A 21,609-nucleotide genomic window follows, 5' to 3' on the forward strand; every position below is an offset into this window, starting at 1 on the left:
TGCTAAACCCTAAAATGAGAGAAATTTTGGGTTTTCTGTTTCAAAATGGCAGGTTATGTGTCAAACTCGAGAAAGCAATTTTGCCTATTTTCAATGAAAAGTAGCTAAAGCCTGCCTTTCTTAAATTGGCTGGCCATCTCAGCAAAAACATTATTTGAAATATCCATTTAGATTTGACTGAAAAATATAGTGACTATTTGTAAAAGTAATACAAACACTTTTGATAAGATTTTTTTAAAAAAAATATAACACAATGAGCATTCTTTTAAACACTCACAGCTTGTGCACTTACTCTTTTCAACTTGTTAAAAATTGCTAAATTTGTTGCTAGGTGTTTTTTTTTAAGTTGCTAGAGTAGTATGAAAAGTTGCTAAATCTAGTAACAAAATTGCTAAGTTGGCAACACTAGGAGAAAGCAGGGTCAGGAGCAAGTTTTATTCTCTAAACCCTGTTTATGTCGGTCTCCTCCCCTTTTTTTATAGACAAAGTGGTATTGCCAAGATAATTTTTGAAAAACACGCATAAAAATGTATGCGCATTACTGAGTAGGATAAACTTTTTTTTGATAAGAAAAAATGTGCATAATCTACGATGAAAACACTTTTACTGAACAAATTCCAGTATGTGCATTAAAAAAGTTCATGTGATTTTGTTGCAAGAGATGATATGATGATTAAAACTTGTGTAAATGGACAAATAGCAGGCTGAGCACACTGTAAAACATTTGAAATATCGTTTTGGTCATTCTAAACGCCTAAACCGTTTCAGTATTAGTGTTATAATATTATTAATGACTGCCAGAGCTTTCAAGAGCTTCTGTGCCCCACGCCTTCAAACACCACTATGCGTTCATTGCATGTCAGCATTCTCTTCTGAGGTGCATGTCATTTATTTAAATAAAAAAGATTAGATTCACACAGCTTTTTCTACCACAGTAAATTCGGTTGATATTTGGTGCCAGTTAATCAGGATGTGTCGATTTTGTTCTCTTTGAGTTGTTGGATGGAAACGCTGCTTTATTCGCAAGTCTTTTATGTGATATTTTCATTTTTGCTTATAAATGTAATTCGCATTTTTGATGTAAACATAGCTATTGCCTAAATTTTTGTCTCACAAAGAACAAAGTCACATATGAGAATGGCTTGTCCTTTTTAATGAATAATTAGCTTAAATTCACCTGCCTTCGACAGGGATGTCTGCTGTAACTAGATTAATGGGATTATTACTCATTATAGAAAAATATTTTTTTCTTACATTCTAAATGTCTTATCAACCTCTACCACTTGATCAACAATAAAGACAGACACACAAGAGCACTTTTACATCTATTAAAAACTCAATTTCAGAAATGTTATCTTAAACTGATCAATGTGTGTAAAAGTGGGAACTTTAAATAAACATTTCATTTCATTCTTGTTTTGTCAAATTTGTTCTAAAAACTATGCAGCAGCCTGTTTTATGTAATTTAATGCAATTTCATCCATAATAACTTAAAAATTACAGCCATTTCTCCTCTTTTTTTAAGTGAAAAGTCAATAAACGTCACACATTACATTACTTATTTTATTAAACTTAAATATTTTTTTATATTTTAAATGTGAACTTGTGCGTTACCTTGAGCAGCTATGTTTCCCCACACTAACTGTCTCTGTTTCGCTGATGCAGTGGTGTTGCTTTTTTAACAATATGGTCATGTTTGCTATAACTTTGCATGAGCATATCAAGTTCAGCTGGAGAAAGAAATGCTAATCTTTTTTTGTAGATGTTGCCATAGTAACTTCACTGTAAAAAATTTGACCTTAAATTCACAGTAAATTACTGGCTAATAATTGCATTACTTTCACAGTAAATTACTGTATGTAAATTCACAGTAAATTATTGTGAGGTAGTTCACAGTAATTTACTGTGGTTTTGTCACATTAAATTATTGTGAAATTACAACCATATATTGTAACTTTACAGTAGATAATAAAGTCTGTTACTGTGATTTCACAGTATTATCTTGTAGAATTAACTATATTTTACTGTGAATTTGCAAAATGATTACTGTGATTTAGCAGTAGGTTGCAGTTTAAATACCTGATTTAACTGTAAAGTTACAATTATATCCCGGATTACTGTAATTTAACAGTTTGGTGCTGTAAAATTTCAAAGCAATTTTAGGTCACACAAAAATGAAAATTCTATCTTGATTTACTCACCCTCCGGTTGTTCCAGCTCTGTTAAAAATGTTTTTTTGTTAAACACAGGAATAAAAATATCAAATAATTCTCTTTGTGTCCAAACAACCTGAGGATGCGTAAATGACGACAGAATCTTCATTTTTGGGTGATCTGAAAAGACTCTAAAATCAAAATAAAAACAAACACACATACATTTTACAGATTTATTTAACAGCTTAATGACATCTGTGTAAACATTTCAGAAAACTTTCAAAAGGTGAAGGCTCAAAAAATACTATAAGAACATATTCATAAAAAAATCTGACATCATATGTAGCATACATATAAAAAGCAGTGCTTCAGAGTGCGCTCTCTGTCTCTCATTATATATATATATATATATATATATATATATATATACATACATATACATGAGAGAGAGAGACAAAACTTCTTGCTAAATTAGGCAGTCGTCTATTCAAGGTCAATCATTTTCCTGATAATTTTACACACTTGCTGGTTGATGTGTCTTCTCTGCTTCTTTGACTTCGTCTGTCTCCCATCTCCAAACTGGTGCCCAAAAAGCACCTATAAGCAAAATGGCAGACAAACAGTTAGCTTCATACAACACTACTGGGACACTACTGCTGCACTACAGAGCAAAATTACTGTTAGCTCAGTTTGAACATGCTGACAATACTGTAGCTCAGTCAAACTGCAATCATTTAAACAAAAACATCTGAAAAACATTTCCATCACAAACACACAATCAAGAACAGTCCAACAACAAATAGTGGTTTTAATGACCTAGGCAGAGCATTTTAAAACAGTTGATTTGATTTACATCTTCTGTTTACAGACTATAATCTAATGCTGGGTTCACACTTATTGCAAAGTTAACACATGCATCACAGCACTTGCTCTTGAATACTAGCAGGATGTTTCTTGCATCAAGCTAATTTTTTATTATTTAAATATTAGGAAAATTTTGCAAAAAAAACTTGATTGAAGTGATACAGCACTTGTGTTGTATTCATTTCAATCAAGTTTTTTGCAAATATTCCAAATATTTTTCAACGTTTTTTGAGTTTCACTTAATTTGTGCTGCCCAGTAAAAATTTCCCACTATTTATGCATTTGCAATGACTTGTATGTAATCCACTCACCTGAATAGGTAACTTCACATATGGTATAAGAGCCCCATCCTTTTAAAGACAGCTTCCCCTCTGGTCTCCAGCACAGACAAACAATTTGTGTCTGCAACACGGCTCTTTATAACAAGGGGACAAGGGGAGTCATGACTTGTGCTCCTATACATTCCTTGTTTACCCCCCCCCCCAAAACAAGCCCTCAGTTACAATATTTATTGTAGACATTACCTTAAATTCCAGAGTGCAAAAGGCATCTTAAGCATACTTCAGTTTCAGACCAGATCCAAAGTCAGTTGTGAAATCCAGGTGAGGTCCCATGACCACTCGACCCTCCAAGGAATAAGACTAAAAGGGGGAAAGAAGGACTAAATTAGAGGTGTTTGTGAATAATTAAATTTGTTTGTAGAAACAAAGTTGACATTCCATGCTCTGCCTATTAAAAACCAAGCAAACAAAAACACATGCCCAGTAAAATTGCTAATAAAAATAAAAACTATAGTTTAAAAAAATCTTTGTCTAATATTTACTACTACTGGAGGTACTGGTGGAACTTCTGGAAGAAGAAAAAGAGTTTGTACAAGAAACTGCTCACAACAACTCTGTGAAAAACCTGACATTTAAAAATCTAATAAAAATGAGGAAGGCATCAACATTACCTTTAATAATCAAGCAAGGGTTGATTGGTAGCATCAGTGTTTCAACATCAGTGGCTGCAAAAAAATTTTGAATATAATAAGAGTAGAATAAGACTCAACCTAACACACGCACACACACTCTCTCTCTCTCTCTCTCTCTCTCTCTCTCTCTCTATATATATATATATATATATATATATATATATATATATATATATATATATATAGGTTTAGATTGTGATAATGAATTTAGGTTATATTTGTGTGCTCAGAATTTACACTCACCTCACACTTTAGCTATTATCAGGTACACCTGAACACCAAAAAATAAAATCTACAGTTAGTGACAATATACAATTAGTTCTCATTAGTAAATGTTAGCACTGCATTAACACCAGTGAGAAATATACAATATGTACTGTGTTAGTGTTAGTTTAAAAGAATACAACTGAATTGTATAAGCCTCATTTAATAAAACAGTTAAGACTTGTTTCATAATGAGTTTAGTTTATTTAACTAACTTAACGTTAACGTTACAGTGAACAAAATTAACATAAGTTACATGATGGTCACTAACCGTAACGTTAACTTAAGTGAAGGTCAGAGCTTACCTTAACGTTATAGTCATTTCACCTTTACTTCAGTCTTGTACTGAAACAGAAAATGCAGTTAACAAGAAGTTAATTAAAGAAAATTCCCTTTCTTTTTTCAGGAACTAACGTTAACGTTATGCTAATACCTCAGAAAACACTACAATCACCATCTGGCGTCGTTAATTTCTTGCTTTAAAAAAAGGCGCGCTTAAACCCTGTACGTGCGAGTACAACTAAAGTACTCGGTAAATTCCTGTTAAATGACATGCACTATAAAGAAATACACATACAACAATCATTTAACGGACAAAAGTCATATTTTAACACTTACCGAGGATGAATCCGTTGGGTGAAGAGACGACGGCGTTGTCTGTGGTGATGGCGCTTGTTTGCGGTCGAGTCGAGTCAGTTCTGTTCAATGAATCGGCTCCTTTAAGTGAACAGTAAAGAGTCGAATTCGGCTCCTTTAAGTGAACAGTAAAGAGTCGAATTCGCCTGAAAACGATTCCGTTTTGTATAATATTGTAAGACGCAAACATATAATTCATTAATATTTCATCATATTGCTTGGTTCGTGTACTGCTTGTACACGAATTGCTTGTTGATCACTTCGAGCTCATGAACACGTCTGATAAAATATCTGAATCTGATTCAATGTCACACGAGTCCTGAACCGAAGCAGTGCAAGAGTAATATATTGATTGAAATATAAAGTTAATTATTTTCTTCGCCATTCAAAATATTACATATCTCTGACTTTAACAATAAGAATAAAGTTCGTTTGGAGTGTATTGAGAATTATTATTTTTTCCTCCCAGGATTCATTTCGCACCAAGCTGCATCAAGCTGTAATGGTGGATGAGAAGGCACATAATATTATAAATATTGCTTGTAATATGTAATGAAATAAAGTTTTAACACTTTTTCATGCGAGAATGTAGTTCTTCAAAACTCAAATCTGTGGACTGTTAGTAAAGATTGTGTGTAATTTTAAGTGTGTTTTGCCGGTAGCGGAGATCTATGACCTCCAGGCGGTAACGGCGCTCTTTACTCATGTATCCGCCGAGAGGCGCCTGTCTTCAGGCTAGACATTGGGACAATTGCCCGTCTTCGATGGCTCTATATGCGTCCGAAAATGAAGTTTAACTGTTTTTCATGCTAGAATGTAGTTGTTTAAAACTCTAATCTGTGGTTTATTTATATAGATAAAAAAAATAATAATTTATATATATATATTTAATTCTGAGATTAGTGACCTCCAGGCGATGACAGGTGCCCAATACTCATGAAACCGTCTAAAGCAGACATTTACCCTGACATTGAAATAATTGTTGGCTGTTTAACAGTCTTTGGTTTCATTAATTAATTACTTTTTATTTCAGTTTATTATGTTTTGGCTAAGCACACAGTTATGTTCATTAAATATTATTTCCTATTCTATGTTAACTGTATAAAATTAAATAAAGGTGCAGTACAATCAAAAAGATGTTGGTAACCAAATCGTTTTGGGGGCTATAACATTCTGTTATTATCTGTTAAAAGTACATTTGTATTAATTTCTACGTTGAGTTTAAAAAAGGTTTGAATTTCTATAACTAACGTGCAAAAGATATAGCCCTTTTCACAGTAATTTGCTGTAATCATGCTATCTGCCGTAATTTCACAATAAAATTATGCATATATATATAATACTGCATATATATATAAAACCATAAAAAATGATTTTATAGCAATGCATCTATTGTCATTTCACCAAGAATGTGTTTGCTCTTTCAGAACTCAGTGTGAGCAGTTGGGCTGTACTTCATATACTTTAGATGACAGTAAACTTCAAAGTTTAAGAGGTAAAATGTTGTTTTTTTTGTATGATATTAATGCATTTATTTTTATTATTTGGCAAAACTAATTATTGATACCTGTATTTTCACAAAGTGTATTTACGTGGACACCTTTTGCTTCAGTTACTTTTAAATCACCTTTTGAATCAGTTATTTTTGTTTACATGAACTCAAACTAAATAAAGTGGAATAACACTGGGTTGATGTGTGTTATTCCACAGACATCTGTTTTAAAAAAAGACTGTAAACTGTTAAATGAATGAAGTTGTTATTTCTGCCATATTTGAAATGGTCCAAGTTCTTTATTTTGGTAATATATGTATAAGTGATGATGAAATAACTGGTATGTTATGAATATGGCTGTGATACTGGTGGAGGGGACTGATTTTTGGATCTCAAAGATTACCCAGATGCTTTTGCAACATATTTTGAACTATATGCTTTGATCATAAACTATTACAAAGGAATAAGATACACCTTTGATCCAGCAAATGTTTATGAAGAGTTAGGTAAGCTGCATTTCAAAGACTTATTATTGTTCAGGAGTGATGTTTCTTGTGACGTGATCTTCTATAACCTTTTACAAACAGAGCAATCCAAAAGATATGCGTTTTCAATATGATATGTGTAAAGACATGTGTTTTCAAATATTGTAATTGCATATTAAGATATTGTAATACATTAGAATGTCCTGAGAAGATTAAAAAGTTAGATAAAATTGAATAAACCTTTCAAATAGCAAAAATAAGTATGGAACATTCAACAAAACATTGTTATAACTTGATTGGAATAACAGAAATGGCATACACTGTACAAAAATATTGTTTCCTCAATAAAAAAAAAAACAAAATAAAAAAACTTTTTTTCATACAACTTAATTTTGTGTGGATTAATTATAGTTTTACTTAACACAAGTTAAACAAATTTTTTTTAAAACTGCATTCAATAAGTTCAGATTTTAGCTAAAACATCACTTTTTTAGTTTGCTAAACTTATTGGTTTAGTTAGCTGAACTTTTGTATTTTTTAAATACAGTAGGTAAAAAAATAAATAAATAAATAAAAATACTTTTACACCGTTTTAATCTTCCAAGGTAGGGTTCTCCTCTAAGGTGCCGTCCTCCTCCCTCCAGCCCCAATCTCGCCCCAAAATACCAATTTAGACAATTCTTTGTTTTTAAAGAAGGAAAATTTCTTTTGCGTCAAAACCAGCGAAATCCACTTGATAAAAATCACTAAAGATGCAATTAGAAATTGTTTTACCAAACAGAAAACACATTACACAAACTACCTAAAATTTAAAATATATAAATCTGTCAAGTAAGTGGCAGTTAATGGATAGAAAAATTAATAAATTAAGTCTGTAAAGTCAGTGCAGTAGTCAACAACATTAAAACTGACATTAATTAAATCTTAACAATCTGTTGTCATTTCTGGTATTTGGGATTTAGATTTAATGTAAGTAGAGCAATGTACACATTGCAAACATTGTATACTAAGCTTGGTAGAATCAAATAATGTGGCGTTCAAGTGGCGTTTAGCAGGTTTTGCCAACAAACTGTTATTTCTGAATGTGCTGACGGTGCAATTTAGATGATTAGAAGCAAATGTATTTGTTTATGATGTACAATGTGCTTATAGCATTCACTCAATGTCATTATCTCATTTTGGGCAGAAGTGTCGTTCAGTGGCTTTTGCATCTGAACTCTTCATATAAGATATAAATAATTTATAGTTAAATACTCAAATAAGAGAAAATAGAAAAGAAAATAATGACAAATGGCAAAAGGAGGGATAATTTTATATAAATAGTGTATAAGGAAAATAGAAACTCTGAATAAAAATACTAATAGATATAAATAAATAAAAAATAAGACAAAACGTAAAAAGTATAAAGAAAGGAAAAGTGAGTGGAAGATAGACATTGGAAAGAGTAAATAAGGCAAAAGGAAGAAGAAAAAATAAAACTAAAGATCATATGTACATAAGTATTAATGTAAGTAAAAATGATCCAAGTCAATACGAGGATTTACAATGAAAAATAATAAATAAATAAATATAGAAATATACCACCTTTACACACTTAAAAGAATGTAAATTTATTTGAGATTTTAAATGAGATATTATATATTTATGTTTATATATATATATATATATATATATATATATACCCTGTGACCCCTGCCTTAGAAGATTAAAACAGCGCAATTTCTAACTACAGCAGATCAAATCATTATTAAACTGGTAAGTGATATTCTAAGTCTATCTCTCTTTTGTATGCTGTAACGCTAGACAGAACAGAACGCTAGAGAATCACTCAAATACTAGCTCTAAAGTGATGTTGGTGAATTCGTAATGGCTTCTGCTGTTCTGACGTAGGACCAAATGCTAAATTGTACATCTGTCACACTCTAAAATGTAATATTAATTTGGTTAAGAGCTTATTGGTAAATAAATACATTGAATTTGTATATTAGAATGAACTCATAAATTTTGAACTTTTTAAGTATTTTTTAAATAATGTTTGTGGTGATGGAAATGACGGTGGTGGTGGAAATGACAGGGTGTTGCGGTAATGACATTAAATCAGTGTTAATGTAGAAAAACATTAAATTTTTTTTAGAAAAAAAATTTAACTCATAAACTCACACTTATTAAACTTAATTTACAAAATTACAAAGCATAACCTTATTTTTTTTTTGCATGTGTAAATCTGAAATTGATTTTAAAAAACTGATTTGTCTAACAGATGAACAGTAAAAGTACTGTGAATAACTGATTATTTTTCTAATATTTTATAAATTAGTTTTAAAATAAAAAGAATTACACATCTACAGGGGTCAGACAATGAAAGTAAAAGGCCTGGTTTTAGAGCACAATAATTTATTAGTCAGGCGTGCTGTGGGTAGCACTGTTGCCTCACAGGAAGAAGGTCGCTGGTACAAGCCCCGGTAAGTTCAGTTGGCATTTCTGTGTGGAGTTTGCATGTTTGCGTGGGATTTCTCCAGGTGCTTCAGTTTCCCCCACAGTCCAAACTATAGGGGAATTGGGTAAGCTAAATTGTCCGATGTGTATGAGTGTGAATGATGGTATATGGGTGTTTTCCAGAGATGGGTTGCGGGTTGAATGGTCATCAAAACATAAGCTAGATAAGTTGGCGGGTCATTCTGCGGTGGCAACCCCTGATGAAAAAAGGGACTAAGACGAAAAGAAAAAGAATAAATGAATAATTTAAAAGTAGGGTGTCGGACCTCCTTTTGCGGACAATATATCATTAATTCATCTCAGAAATGATAGATATAAGTCTTGCACAATAGACAGAGAGATTTTGAGCCATTCTTTTTACAGAATAGTGTTCAGGGTCACTATGTGATTCTGCTGAGGGAAAAAATTTCCTGACTCATTCCCCCAAAATACCACATAGTGCTCAATAATATATAGCTCTGGTGACTGTGCAGGCCATGGAAGATGTTTGACTTCACTCTCATGTTAATCAAACCACTCTGTCACCACTCTTGGTGTGTGTATTGGTGCATAATCATCTTGATACACACTACTACCTTTATGTTTGGACCATTGGGTGCACATAGTCCTAATGTTTTACTCTGGGCATCAATAGTCTTGGTGGGATGCTTCTTTGGGGCTTCTCCACACTGTAACTCTCCCGCATGTGGGAAAGACAGTGAATGTCGACTCATCAGAGAACAATACGTTTCACATTATCCACAGTCCAAGATTTTGGCTGCTGCACCATTGAAACAGGCATTTGGCATTGGCACAAGTAAGCAGTTCGCCATGCATATCATAGCTGCCAACTCTCACGCATTCAATAGAGTCACGCATTTGACAGTATTCTCATGCTTTCACGCCACACATCCATTTTCTAACTCAAAAAAATATTCTTGGTGAAATATTTTTTAGCTATTAAAAAGCCGGTTTTAAGGACTTTTTTTTTTCGTTATATAAAGATGTTATTCTCTGTGTGGAACTGAATCAAGACTGGTGAAAGCAATGTAACCATAAACAAACTGATGCATGCGCAAAGAAGATATATCTGTGTGCCTCTTGCACTGTTCCTGCTTGTGCTGATGCGCTGGACGCGTTCCCGCTCCGGGTATGAATCCCACAAACATTCATGTCAAAAAAATATGTGCTGCTCATGCGCTGTGTTGTGCCAAGAAACACCCTTGCCGTAAAATGCACCCCTTTTATAGACTTTCATCAGGACTCTCAGTCTACATTTAAAAACAAAACAAAGGTCAAAATTGATTAAAACGTTACATGGTTGTGGGAATAGGGGTGGGGCATAGATTCTTTTACTCTGCAAACTCTGCAATCAATGAAGACTGGCCACCAGCTGCTCAAATTCAGACATGAAACCTCCAACACTAAATTGATCAGTGTTTCAGTTTCATTGTCCAACCCTTGCACTTTTGTAATCAATTGGGTTTTGAAACCATAAATGTCATTTTCACCACATGCTGTGTTTTCCACCACAGTGAGCAGTAGTAGAAATTACTTTTCTACAGTTCATTGTGAAGAAATTAAAGATAGCTTTACTGATTAGCTTTGAATTGATACTAGCATTTCATATAAAATACTCTTATTTACCTTAATTTTGTTTGGTTTTTAAAAACACCTTTGAACTTACAGCATGTTTTGGAAATGACGTAAAATAAATGTATTTTCTTATCAAGTAATACTTTCCTCAATTTTTCTTCCTGTTGTTGATGAAAAATTTAATTCTCGAACATGTACTCAGATGTCACTATTCATTTTTATAGAAATCACCTAAATAATCCAATAATCCAATATCCAATAATCCACGTTTTAAAGCAACATTATAGTGTTTTGGTGGAAATGACACTGATACTGTGCAACAGCTATATTTTATATAAAAAAATTATATTGATAATAGTCTCACATTAATAACTATGAAATATGTAAATTATTTCACTAGTGCTTCATTAGGATACATTAATAGATACCATAAATAATATTTTAAAATGTTATTTTCATTGTTAAAGTTTAAAACTCTGGGTGTGCAACAAAGCGAAAACAGTGATTTTGATACCTAAAACTAGGTTGAATAATATGAAAAAAATATATAAAATAAAAAACTAGTATTTTTTAAAAAAAAGTAAGTTTTATAATTAGTTTGACAAAGAAAGATAAATTTGAACAAAATTATATTAATACATTTATATATATATATATATATATATATATATATATATATATATATATATATATATATATATATATATATATATATATGATCAAAGGACGGACATAAAAGTACCCGTAGTTTAAGAATGACCCAAATAACCTATTAAAATCAGAAAATATGAAGTATAAGAGGAATTTATTTAAAAACAGTCAAAAAATAATAATAATTTGAATACTAAATCATAGCCATAGGCAATAACATATTTCATTTTCTCATTCATTTTCTTGTCGGCTTAGTCCCTTTATTAATCTGGGGTCGCCACAGTGGAATGAACCGTTAACTTATCCAGCATATGTTTTACGCAGCAAATGCCCTTCCAGCCGCAACCCATCTCTGGGAAACATCCACATACACTCATTCACACTAATACATTATGGACAATTTAGCCTACCCAATTCACCTGTACCACATGTCTTTGGACTGTGGGGGAAACCGGAGCACCCAGAGGAAACCCATGCTAACACGGGGAGAATATTTAAACTTCACACAGAAACACCAACTGATCCAGCCGAGGCTCTTGCTGTGAGGCGACAGCCCTACCTACTGCATCTGCATCGCGGCAGATTCTCATTAAACACAGTAATTTTCTTGTTTGTTAGTTTTTTTACAATAAAACCATTATTTAAAAGTCAACAAAACAATATAAAACATTGAAAAACATCTGAGCATTATCTTTTAGTGCAAAGTTTGAGTGTAAGTGTGTGAGTGTATAATGTGTGTTGAAGAGAGTGAGAAACTGTGTGATTATATCTGTGCGTGAGTGTGTGTGAGAGAGAGAGAGAAAGAGAGAGTGTATGAGTTGAAGGTGAGCGTGAAAAAAATTAAGTGTATGCATGTAGAAAAGGCTCTAAGGAAAGCTAGACTTTTATTAACAGACTTGTATTCTGAAAACTTAAGAGTGCATTTCCTGATGCTTACAATAGGAGGCGTTATAGTTATAGTTTCACTTTTCTGCTGCTTTCATTATTCAGTCAGAGATCGACGGCTGTGCAGCTAAAGTTTAATCCTGTCACTCCTGAAGTTCGTTTGGTGTTTTAAGTTTTCCTAGTGTTAGTGCATGACCATAAAGTAAGTTTTTCTCTTTATTTCTGTATGTTTTAGCCTTGTTGAAGTGTATTAGTATACATTTACATCTATATGCAATGCTTGATGCTTCATGTCCGATCGAGTGATCATTAAGCTATATAGAGACAGCTAAATGCCTCATTAGCCACTATAAATGTTAAAATATTTTATACTGCAGTAATAATCAATATTATTGCATTTGTGGTGATGTTTGGCAAATTATTTAATTATTAATGCACTTGGATTCAGTATTACACATATTGCTGATAATGTATCATCTTTATTTGTAAGATTTATATTATTTAGAGCTATAATTGTTATTTAGGATAAGCCTGTAAGCTTTATTATACCTAACTAAGCAAAGATTGATTATTTTGTGTACATGTACCCATTCAACTGTACTAATTTATCCTCATGTTATTTATGTTATTTCTAGACTAAATATCAATACACTTTGGAAAGAAGTTCCAGTCTCCTCATTTGTTGTGTCCTGACCGACACCCAGAATTGTTTGCTGAACATAATTTGAACTAGAGCCTAGCAGTTTCCTTTCCTCTACAACTATGTATATGTGTTTGTGTGTGCGTGTACCCATGTATGTGTAACAACATTGCTATTGCACAAATGTTATAAGGAGATGGAGAGTTTTGTGGACATTATGTATGACATTCAATCATACTAAATATTGTTTTTTATTTTCAGAAGGCAAACCTATACACAATTTCCTGTAAGGGTTGGGTAGAAATAGGGTTTGGTGTTAGAGCAATAGAAAATACAGTTTGTACCGTATAAAAATGTAATGTCCCCACAATTCACAAAAATGTGTGTGAGCGAGAGAGAGAGAGAGAGAGAGGGAGGAAGAGATATATAGAGAAAGAGCGAGAACTGTGTTTGTGAGACTGTATGAATGTGTGAGTTTAGGGAGAGATTGTACATTTAAGTGTGTATGTACTGTATGTGAGTGAACATACTCAATTATCTCATCAGTAAAGGGATTTTCTGGTAAAAGGGCCTGAAGGATGTGTGTTCTTGTAGCATAGAAACTGTTGACATCCAACAAAAAACTGCAAAAGACAATCAAATATCAGTCTCTTACAATTGTGCTAATGTTAGTACACCAGCATTTACCATTTAAGAGGCAACCATCTTTGAAAGTTGTGATTTCCACACACTAGTCAGTCAAAATATGGCCAACCATTTGGTCTAGCAGGCAGTTAAAGGGTTAAATGTGCTATATAAGTAATCTGTTCTTGCCATCGGATTATCCCCAAAGCACTAGCGTATCCTGCAACAGATAAATTTTAAGGCACCAGCCTAAACTTTTCGACACCTTTATGGCACTCAAATACATTAAAAATAAATGCAGATGACTGAACATGAAGGATGATCTCCAAGTGGTGCTCCAAAATTAAACCAAAAATACAAGATTACAATGTTACATCTTCTCAAGAAATACCCCTTTCCAGAACATCACTACAGAGATCCATGAATGACAGGAAGTCATTAGAGTGGAATCACCAATGAAAAAGCCCTTACAAAAGACTGCATGCTATTCACAAGCCACAGACTCTCAGAAAATCTAGAGTTTAACTACAAGTTTTTTTGTGTGTGTGTGTCATTATGTATGTGTATACGTATATATGGGGTCTTTAATGACCCATTTTGTGCTTCTCCAATTCTCTATTGGAGACAGGTTGGGACTGCAGACAGGCCAGTCAAGTACCTGTGTCCTCTTTTTTTTTTGTATCCAGGACTTTGTAATATGTGGAGAATGTGGTTTTGCATTTTCTCGTTGAAATATGCATGGGTGTACCTGGAAAAGATGTCTTCTTGAAGGCAGAATATTGTGCTCTAAAATATAAGTACTATTCAGCATTAAAAGTGCCATCACAGAAGTTACCTTTTTCAAGGGCAGTGACACAACTTAATACCATGACATACCCTGGCTTTTGGACTTGTTGCTGGTAACATGGATGATCCTTTTCTTTTTTAGGTAAGAGCACACAGCGTCCATTTCTCCCAAAAATGACCTAAAATACTGATACACCTGACTACAATACATACTTTTTTTTAATGTGTTGCAGATCTGAATTTGAAAAGACAAAACATGAAATAGTTTGTGATATAGTAGCTGCAATAAAATACAGTCAAAGATGGTTTTATGTTTTAGACTAGAATATCGAATATTCTCAATAATAATTGTAGGTAACATAGGCCTTGCATGTGCCATTTACATATATTTAAATTAATATAAAAAACAAGTGCATGTTTTTAATAAAACTATATATTTTTTCAAAGCATGTGCATGTAAAACAACGATGAATTATTTTTACAAGACTGTTATGATGCGTTTAATGGTCATCACATCTTAAATCCTTGAAAGTTTGTAATATTTAGATTTTTTTTTTAGTTGTATTAATTTATGTACTATATAATATTTATTTTAAATGACAATAAAAAATTACCGCTTGTGCGAGACATTTGAAATGCAGAGTGTATGGAGCGGACAGTAAATTTAATTAAACATTCAGACCAAAATACTGATTTTGCATCGTTAGTGATAAGGTTAAATGATACCGTTCACATCAATGGAAAGCTAATGATTTCCACTGAAACAACCAACAGTTTAATAAAAGACAACGTTCCAAGCTTTTATTTCTTTTACAGGCTTTTGCAGTTTGTCATGTTAGATCTTAGTGCATTTTTTATTTTTTTTTAATTACAAAAGTCATTCAGCAGTTTTCACTTGAACTGTCATTAGTTCTGTGTTACTGTCATTAATGTAATGTGGTCTCTGAGGAGTGACAATGACATAGACAGTAAATATTCTCTCTTAATGATATATATCTTAAATCTTTGAATATATTGGCAAACTTACACCAACCAAAAACAACAATTACAAAACAATAATCAAACCAGGTTTAAACATCTAAATTGAATTGAAACGTTTTTTTTACTAAGATAGCAACCAAATTTGAAATACATAAATCATATAAGGGATAAAAGCACTGCATTCAATGAAACCTCAGTGATCACCATCTAGGGTGGTCTCTTCAAAAAGACTTAGCAAGTTCTTTGGCTCAAAGTTTCTTTTAGACAGTTCAGTGTCTCTTTCATGGATACACAGTGAGTCTGTGAGTCTGGTATGAATCAAGCTGCTGCTGCTGCTGTAAAGGCTTCTGGGGGGAGAGGGTATGCACTGGTTGTGGGATGATGCATCTATGACATCATTGTCTGATTCGGGAAGTAGAGTAGAAGTACTCCCAGAAGATAGCCTTGACTGGACTCTGTACATGTAAAGAGAAAAGAGAATTTGTATTTTACATTTTATGAAAATAATAAAATGGGAGAACAGGCAAATTTGCACAAAGCTATCTAAATTAGGGCTGTGCAATATTGAAAAAAGTAATAATAATAGTAATAAATAAATAAATAAATAAATATATTTATACATTGCTAAGGCAAATTGTTTTAATAGTCAAAAAGTATTTAAACAAAATATTGGAAAAAAAAGATGAGTAATTTAGCTATTTCTCTATTTCTCAATGCACTCACATGTGCTAATGACCGTTATGTATGTGGTTTATTAATTTAGCACATTTTTACAACACAGTATTGCTCAAAGTGCTGAACACAATAATACTAATAAAATAAATGACACAACACATATATAACTAAACTAAAACACAAAAACAAAGCTGCCAACATTGACAAGCCTCAAATGCTTAAGCAAGAAAATGCAGAAGGTTTTAAAAAACAAGTAAAGTTGGAGCATGTCTAATGTGAGGTGGAAGCAAATTCCAGCACTTTAGAGCAATAACAAAAAAGTTCAACCCCCGGGGTTCATGGTAATTGACAGAAACGTCTGATCTGATAAACGTAATCACTTAACAATGTATGGAGATCTAGATTGTATAGGATATCTGATATATAAAAAGGTGCCAGATCCTTTAAGGATAAATAAACAAAAGCTAATTACTTAAAATCAATTTGAAACCTGACATGCAACCAGCCCAGAGATAAAAAATCTGGAGATTTTGAACAAATTGCAGTCTGTTTAGTACATTTTGACTGACACCCACATATAAAGAGTTGCAATAGCCAAGTATCTCCAGAATAAACGCATGATTTACCTTATAAGAATCATTAAAAGAGAGAAACAACATCACTTTTTTTTTTTTTTTTACAATTTGTTAATGGGAAAAATATTTAATTACCTCTTTAACAAATTAAAATTTCTATTAAACATGCAATTAAACCCTAGATTTCATATAACAAGTTTTAATAAGTGAACAGCTCACCTAAACCTGATAAATCAGGAGGGGCAGGATCCCTAAAACAGACTAGTTGTTTTTCCCGCATTGAAAAAAAAAAAAAAAAATGACATCCAGGTCTTCACCTTGGTTAAATATCTCATAAGGGAGGCAAGGGCATTTATAATTATTTATATAAAAAATAATAATAAAATAAAATATGTAAATTAGGAAAAATATGTGTATATATAAATCATGTTATATGCATAAAAAGAAAAAGCCACCCCATATTACCTAAAAAAGTTTCCCTTAGATAAAACACATCAGAAAAATATAACGGGGCTGAGTAAATCAGATACCTTGGCATAGTGTGTTTAAGTATAAGATATTCTAATTAATTAGATACTTATATTCATTAATAACAAAAATTTCCTCAGTTTTTGTTATTTTACAATATATTTGACCTTATTAGACCCTAGCTTGTCTTTAGAAAACATAACAGAGTTATTAATCCTGATGATCCCTCGGTTCCAGCTCGCATCTCAGCATGCCTGTTGGATATTTTACACTGGATGAAAGATCATCATCTTCAGCTGAACCTCGCAAAAACGGAAATGCTTGTAGTTTCTGCCAACCCGACTCTACACCATAACTTTTCAATCTAGATGGAGGGGGCAACCATTTCTGCATCTAAAATGGTGAAAAGCCTTGGAGTAACGATTGATGACCAACTAAACTTCTCTGACCACATTTCTAGAACTGCTCGATCGTGCAGATTCGCACTCTATAACATCAGAAATATCCGACCCTTCTTACTGAACATGCAGCTCAACTCCTTGTTCAAGCTCTTGTTCTCTCCAAACTGGATTACTGCAACTCTCTACTAGCTGGGCTTCCAGCTAACTCTATCAAGCCTCTTTAACTGCTCCAGAACGCAGCAGCACGAGTGGTCTCGTGGTTCCATCCCAAAGAGGGAAGAAATCACTTTCGCGAACACTCACGCTCAATCTGCCCAGTTGGTGGAATGAACTCCCTAACTGCATCAGAACAGCAGTCACTCGCTATTTTCAAGAAACGACTAAAAACTCAACTATTTAGTCTCCACTTCTTTTCCTAATCTGCAATTGCCTCTCTGGATATCACACTAACTGTACCAAGAAAAAAAAAAAAAAAAAGTACTTATACTTTCCGTCTTAGACTTTACAGACCTGAAACTTGCCTATAGCACTTATTCATTGTTGCTCTTATAGTTGTGTAAGTTGCTTCCTTGTCCTCATTTGTAAGTCGCTTTGGATAAAAGTGTCTGCTAAATGACTAAATGTAAATGTTAAATTAAATGTACAACTCCTCAACTGAATCACCTCAGCACTCATGCCTAAGCTCTTCATTTATTGCACATTTAGTATTTTTTGTGTTGTTCTTGAGCAATTCTTGTGTTGATAATACAATAAAAGGCTGTACAAGTCAGATAATATCACTATCCTTTAGATTTGGCCAGATAAACTCTTTCTTTGATTGTTAATTATTGCCACAGTAAAGGCGGTCATTGGTGCCTCATTTAAAATACGTTATTTATCTATTATTTAAACACTTAGGAGAGGAGTGACCAAAATTTTAATAATAATATTAATACTAATGTTAATTTTAATATTAGAGTCAAACCAAAGAAATTATCACTAATAGAAGTGATATGTGCATGTCAAAGCACAAACCAAGCATGAAGACAAAGGATTGTCAGAATTGTCTCAAGGCACAAGTCTGGGGAAAGTTATAGAAAAATTTCTGTATCGCTATCTACAGCTGGATCTAATCTCACTATATTTGTTAAACGTGATATTTAATTCATCTTGTTGTCTATATCTAACAACATATTTTCCGATTTTGGTCTTTTAAATCTATTACTTGATCTCAGGTAGCGAGCTTTGGCTGAGCACAAAGATAAGTTAGGTTAATATATTAATTAATGTAACCACGGAAACTCCTGACAACATTAGAAAGGTAGAATTCTGCACATTTGACAAATTGCTTGTCTTTATTTTCTATAATATATAAACATTGTACGTTATACTTTTTTTTATAATAGCCATTATCGATTATTAAAATTGATATTCAGTAAAACAGAGGGTATGTTTCGTATTTTCACTGATAATAAAAGGAGGCAGTTATCTTATAGGCTAGGTTTTGTTATAAATGTGCATACAGTGAAGATGACAATCATAAATATGCAGCTACACGATGCCTCAACATTTTTGGTGTCTGTTAAGTTAATTTCAAAATGAAAATAGCAGTTCCTTATATCATGTTTACATTTTGTTAAAAAGTGAAACAACATAGCCTGGGTGATTTAAATGATGTTATAAATTACACTGTTCCCTTTGAAGATTTCCCCGAAGTGGGAGGGCAAGATGGTGGATAGAGTGTAACAGCGTTTTTCACGTGCTCCTGCATCAATCAGCGAATTACTAATTGTAATCTGACGCAACCTTATGGCTTTTGACGTTTGATTATAGCATTTTGTCTCTGGAATCTTTTTGTCCAAAATCTTTTTTGAAAATGCCCCGCACTGCAATGAAACCCAAGAAAGACTCTTCCCCGACCTCGTCACCGGTACCCTGTGAGGCCAAACTAGCAGTGAGTTTGAGTTAAGCCCTTCCATGGCAAAGGCGTTTCAACAAATGACGGAATTGATTTCAAAAACGATAAACGCAAAACTTGATCCTCTAGCTGAGCTTATACAAATTCATTCTCAACAACTGGAGAAGGCTCGACTGGATGAGGCCGAATGAAGAATCGTTGCGGCGGAGAAGTTTACAGAAGGCATGCAGGCCCGTGTACTCACGCTGGAAAGTCAAGTCGCGTCACTTACTGACCACATAGATGACTTGGAGAATAAAGGAAGGCGCAAAAACATTCACATTCTCGGCTTACCTGAAGGGGCAGAGGGCTCTAACGCGATGTTAATTCTTCAAAAAGGGATCCCGGAGTTTCTTCATTTGCAGACTAAAGCAGGACATGTTAAGATTGAAAGGGCTCACCGTACTCTAGCACCGAGACCAGGTGCCAAAGAGAGACCCAGGCCGATGGTGGTGCGCATGCATAACTTCGGAGATAAACAGAGGATTCTTGACGCAAGCAGAAAGTTGTCCATGGATGGAAACCTGGTTTTCGACAACAGTAAGGTATCCTTTTATCAAGATTTCTCTGCCGCGGTGCTTCGTAAGCGCAGAGAATTTGATTCGGTTAAACATCGCTTGCAAGAAATCGGAGCCCGCTATGCAATGTTATATCCAGCTAAGTTGCGAGGTTTTCAGTACACCGGCCGCTGTTTCAGAGTTCATGTCCGAAAAGGATCAGCGCGTAAAACCGGCTGCAACTGGCAACGTCCCGAAATCATGAATAGCGGTGCTATTTACCTTTGCCTTGTTGACATTTCCAGCACCGACCAGAATGAGCAATTTGCGTTCTGTAACATTACTTATTTTTCATACTTCGTGCTGAGCGGTGTGGACAATGTGGATACGTAGTTTGCTTCTTGGGTGAGTTGTGTTTGTAAGTTTTGGACTGTTTTTTGGCCTTTTTTTTTTACTTTTCTGAACGCAACGGATGGTTTGTTTGGACTGGAATTCCTTCCCTGAGAAAGGAAAATGCCTCCTTTTGTTTTTGGAGTTTTTTATATAGGTTATATTTGTCATAGTTATTTTTTGATCTTGTTGCGTTTGGGTTTTGAATTTGAATGCATGTTCTACTGGCCAGAAATGCTTCGTTTTTTAAGGTCTACACGTTTTTTTGGTTTGTTTAGCTTTATTGTGTGTGAAACTTCATTGCAGCGGATTATACGGATGAAAAGCTTTAGGTTACATCAATTCTCATTTTACCAATTACATTTTAAAAAGTGTATAAATGGTTACTAACAAGTTAAGAGTTTCTACATGGAATGTAAGGGGTTTGCATGGAAAACTGAAAATCCGGAAGGTTTTTGATTGGCTGAGCAAAGAGAATGTTGATTTGGCCCTGTTGCAGGAGACTCATTTAAATGACAAGGAACAATCCAGTCTTGGACACAAGTGGATAGGTCATATTTATTTTTCTTCACTTACAACGAATAGTAGGGGAGTAGCTATACTTGTGAACATAAATGTACATTTTAAGATTTTAAATACTGTTAAAGATAGGAAAGGTCGTTATATAATTGTCAAAGGATTGTTGTTCGGAGGAGAGATAACACTTTTAAACATATATTCCCCACCAAACTTTACCCCTGAGCTTCTCACAAAGGCTTTTCCAGACTTGTTAGATATTGCTTCAGGTAAAGTGATTATAGGAGGCGATCTTAACTGTGTGCTGAACCCTTTACTGGACAGACTGCCCCCTAAGACTTACCCTCCCTCTAAGCAATCTAAAAATTTATCTTTCTTATGTAAAGAATTAGGTTACATTGATGTATGGCGAACTCTAAACCCGCTGCGAACTGAATTTACATTTTACTCCCCTCCTCATAAGTCATATTCAAGAATCGATTATTTTTTTATTCCCAATGCTGGTTTGCAGTATGTATCTAGTTGTACTATAAGAAACACAGTTGTATCCAATCATGCTATGGTAACACTGGACATGTTAGTTGGAGGACTTTCTAAATCCACAAAACATTGGAGATTTAATACATTATTGCTTAAAGATAATAGG

General features: G+C 33.5%; 1 protein-coding gene and 1 long non-coding RNA gene across 8 annotated transcripts in view; both read right to left on the minus strand.

Moving 5' to 3' along the window:
- Positions 1–2,372: 2,372 nt before the first annotated feature.
- LOC137496802 (uncharacterized) lies at positions 2,373–4,948 on the minus strand. 2 transcript variants are annotated; one of them, XR_015503985.1, is made up of 7 exons: positions 4,873–4,948; positions 4,560–4,599; positions 4,234–4,261; positions 3,970–4,023; positions 3,542–3,658; positions 3,329–3,432; positions 2,373–2,750 (listed from the first exon to the last, which is right to left on the minus strand). It is a non-coding gene; the product is annotated as an uncharacterized LOC137496802 (long non-coding RNA). The 2 variants fall into 2 exon arrangements; XR_015503986.1 differs by lacking the exon at positions 4,234–4,261.
- A 10,328-nt stretch (positions 4,949–15,276) lies between these two features.
- The window catches only part of pkmyt1 (protein kinase, membrane associated tyrosine/threonine 1), a 31,265-nt gene continuing 24,932 nt past the window's right edge, over positions 15,277–21,609 (minus strand). For 5 of the 6 annotated variants that reach the window (XR_015503215.1, XR_015503214.1, XR_015503216.1 and 2 more), the window contains one exon: positions 15,277–15,960. Coding sequence is in view for 3 of the 6 variants with exons in the window: in XM_087274443.1 (XP_087130569.1) it covers positions 15,699–15,960 (262 nt within the window). In the remaining 3 variants the exon portion in view is untranslated. 6 annotated transcript variants of the gene reach the window in all.

This window comes from Danio rerio, chromosome 12 (assembly GCF_052040795.2).
Source record: "Danio rerio strain M-AB ecotype USA chromosome 12, GRCz13ab, whole genome shotgun sequence".
Taxonomy (NCBI): Eukaryota; Metazoa; Chordata; class Actinopteri; order Cypriniformes; family Danionidae; genus Danio; species Danio rerio.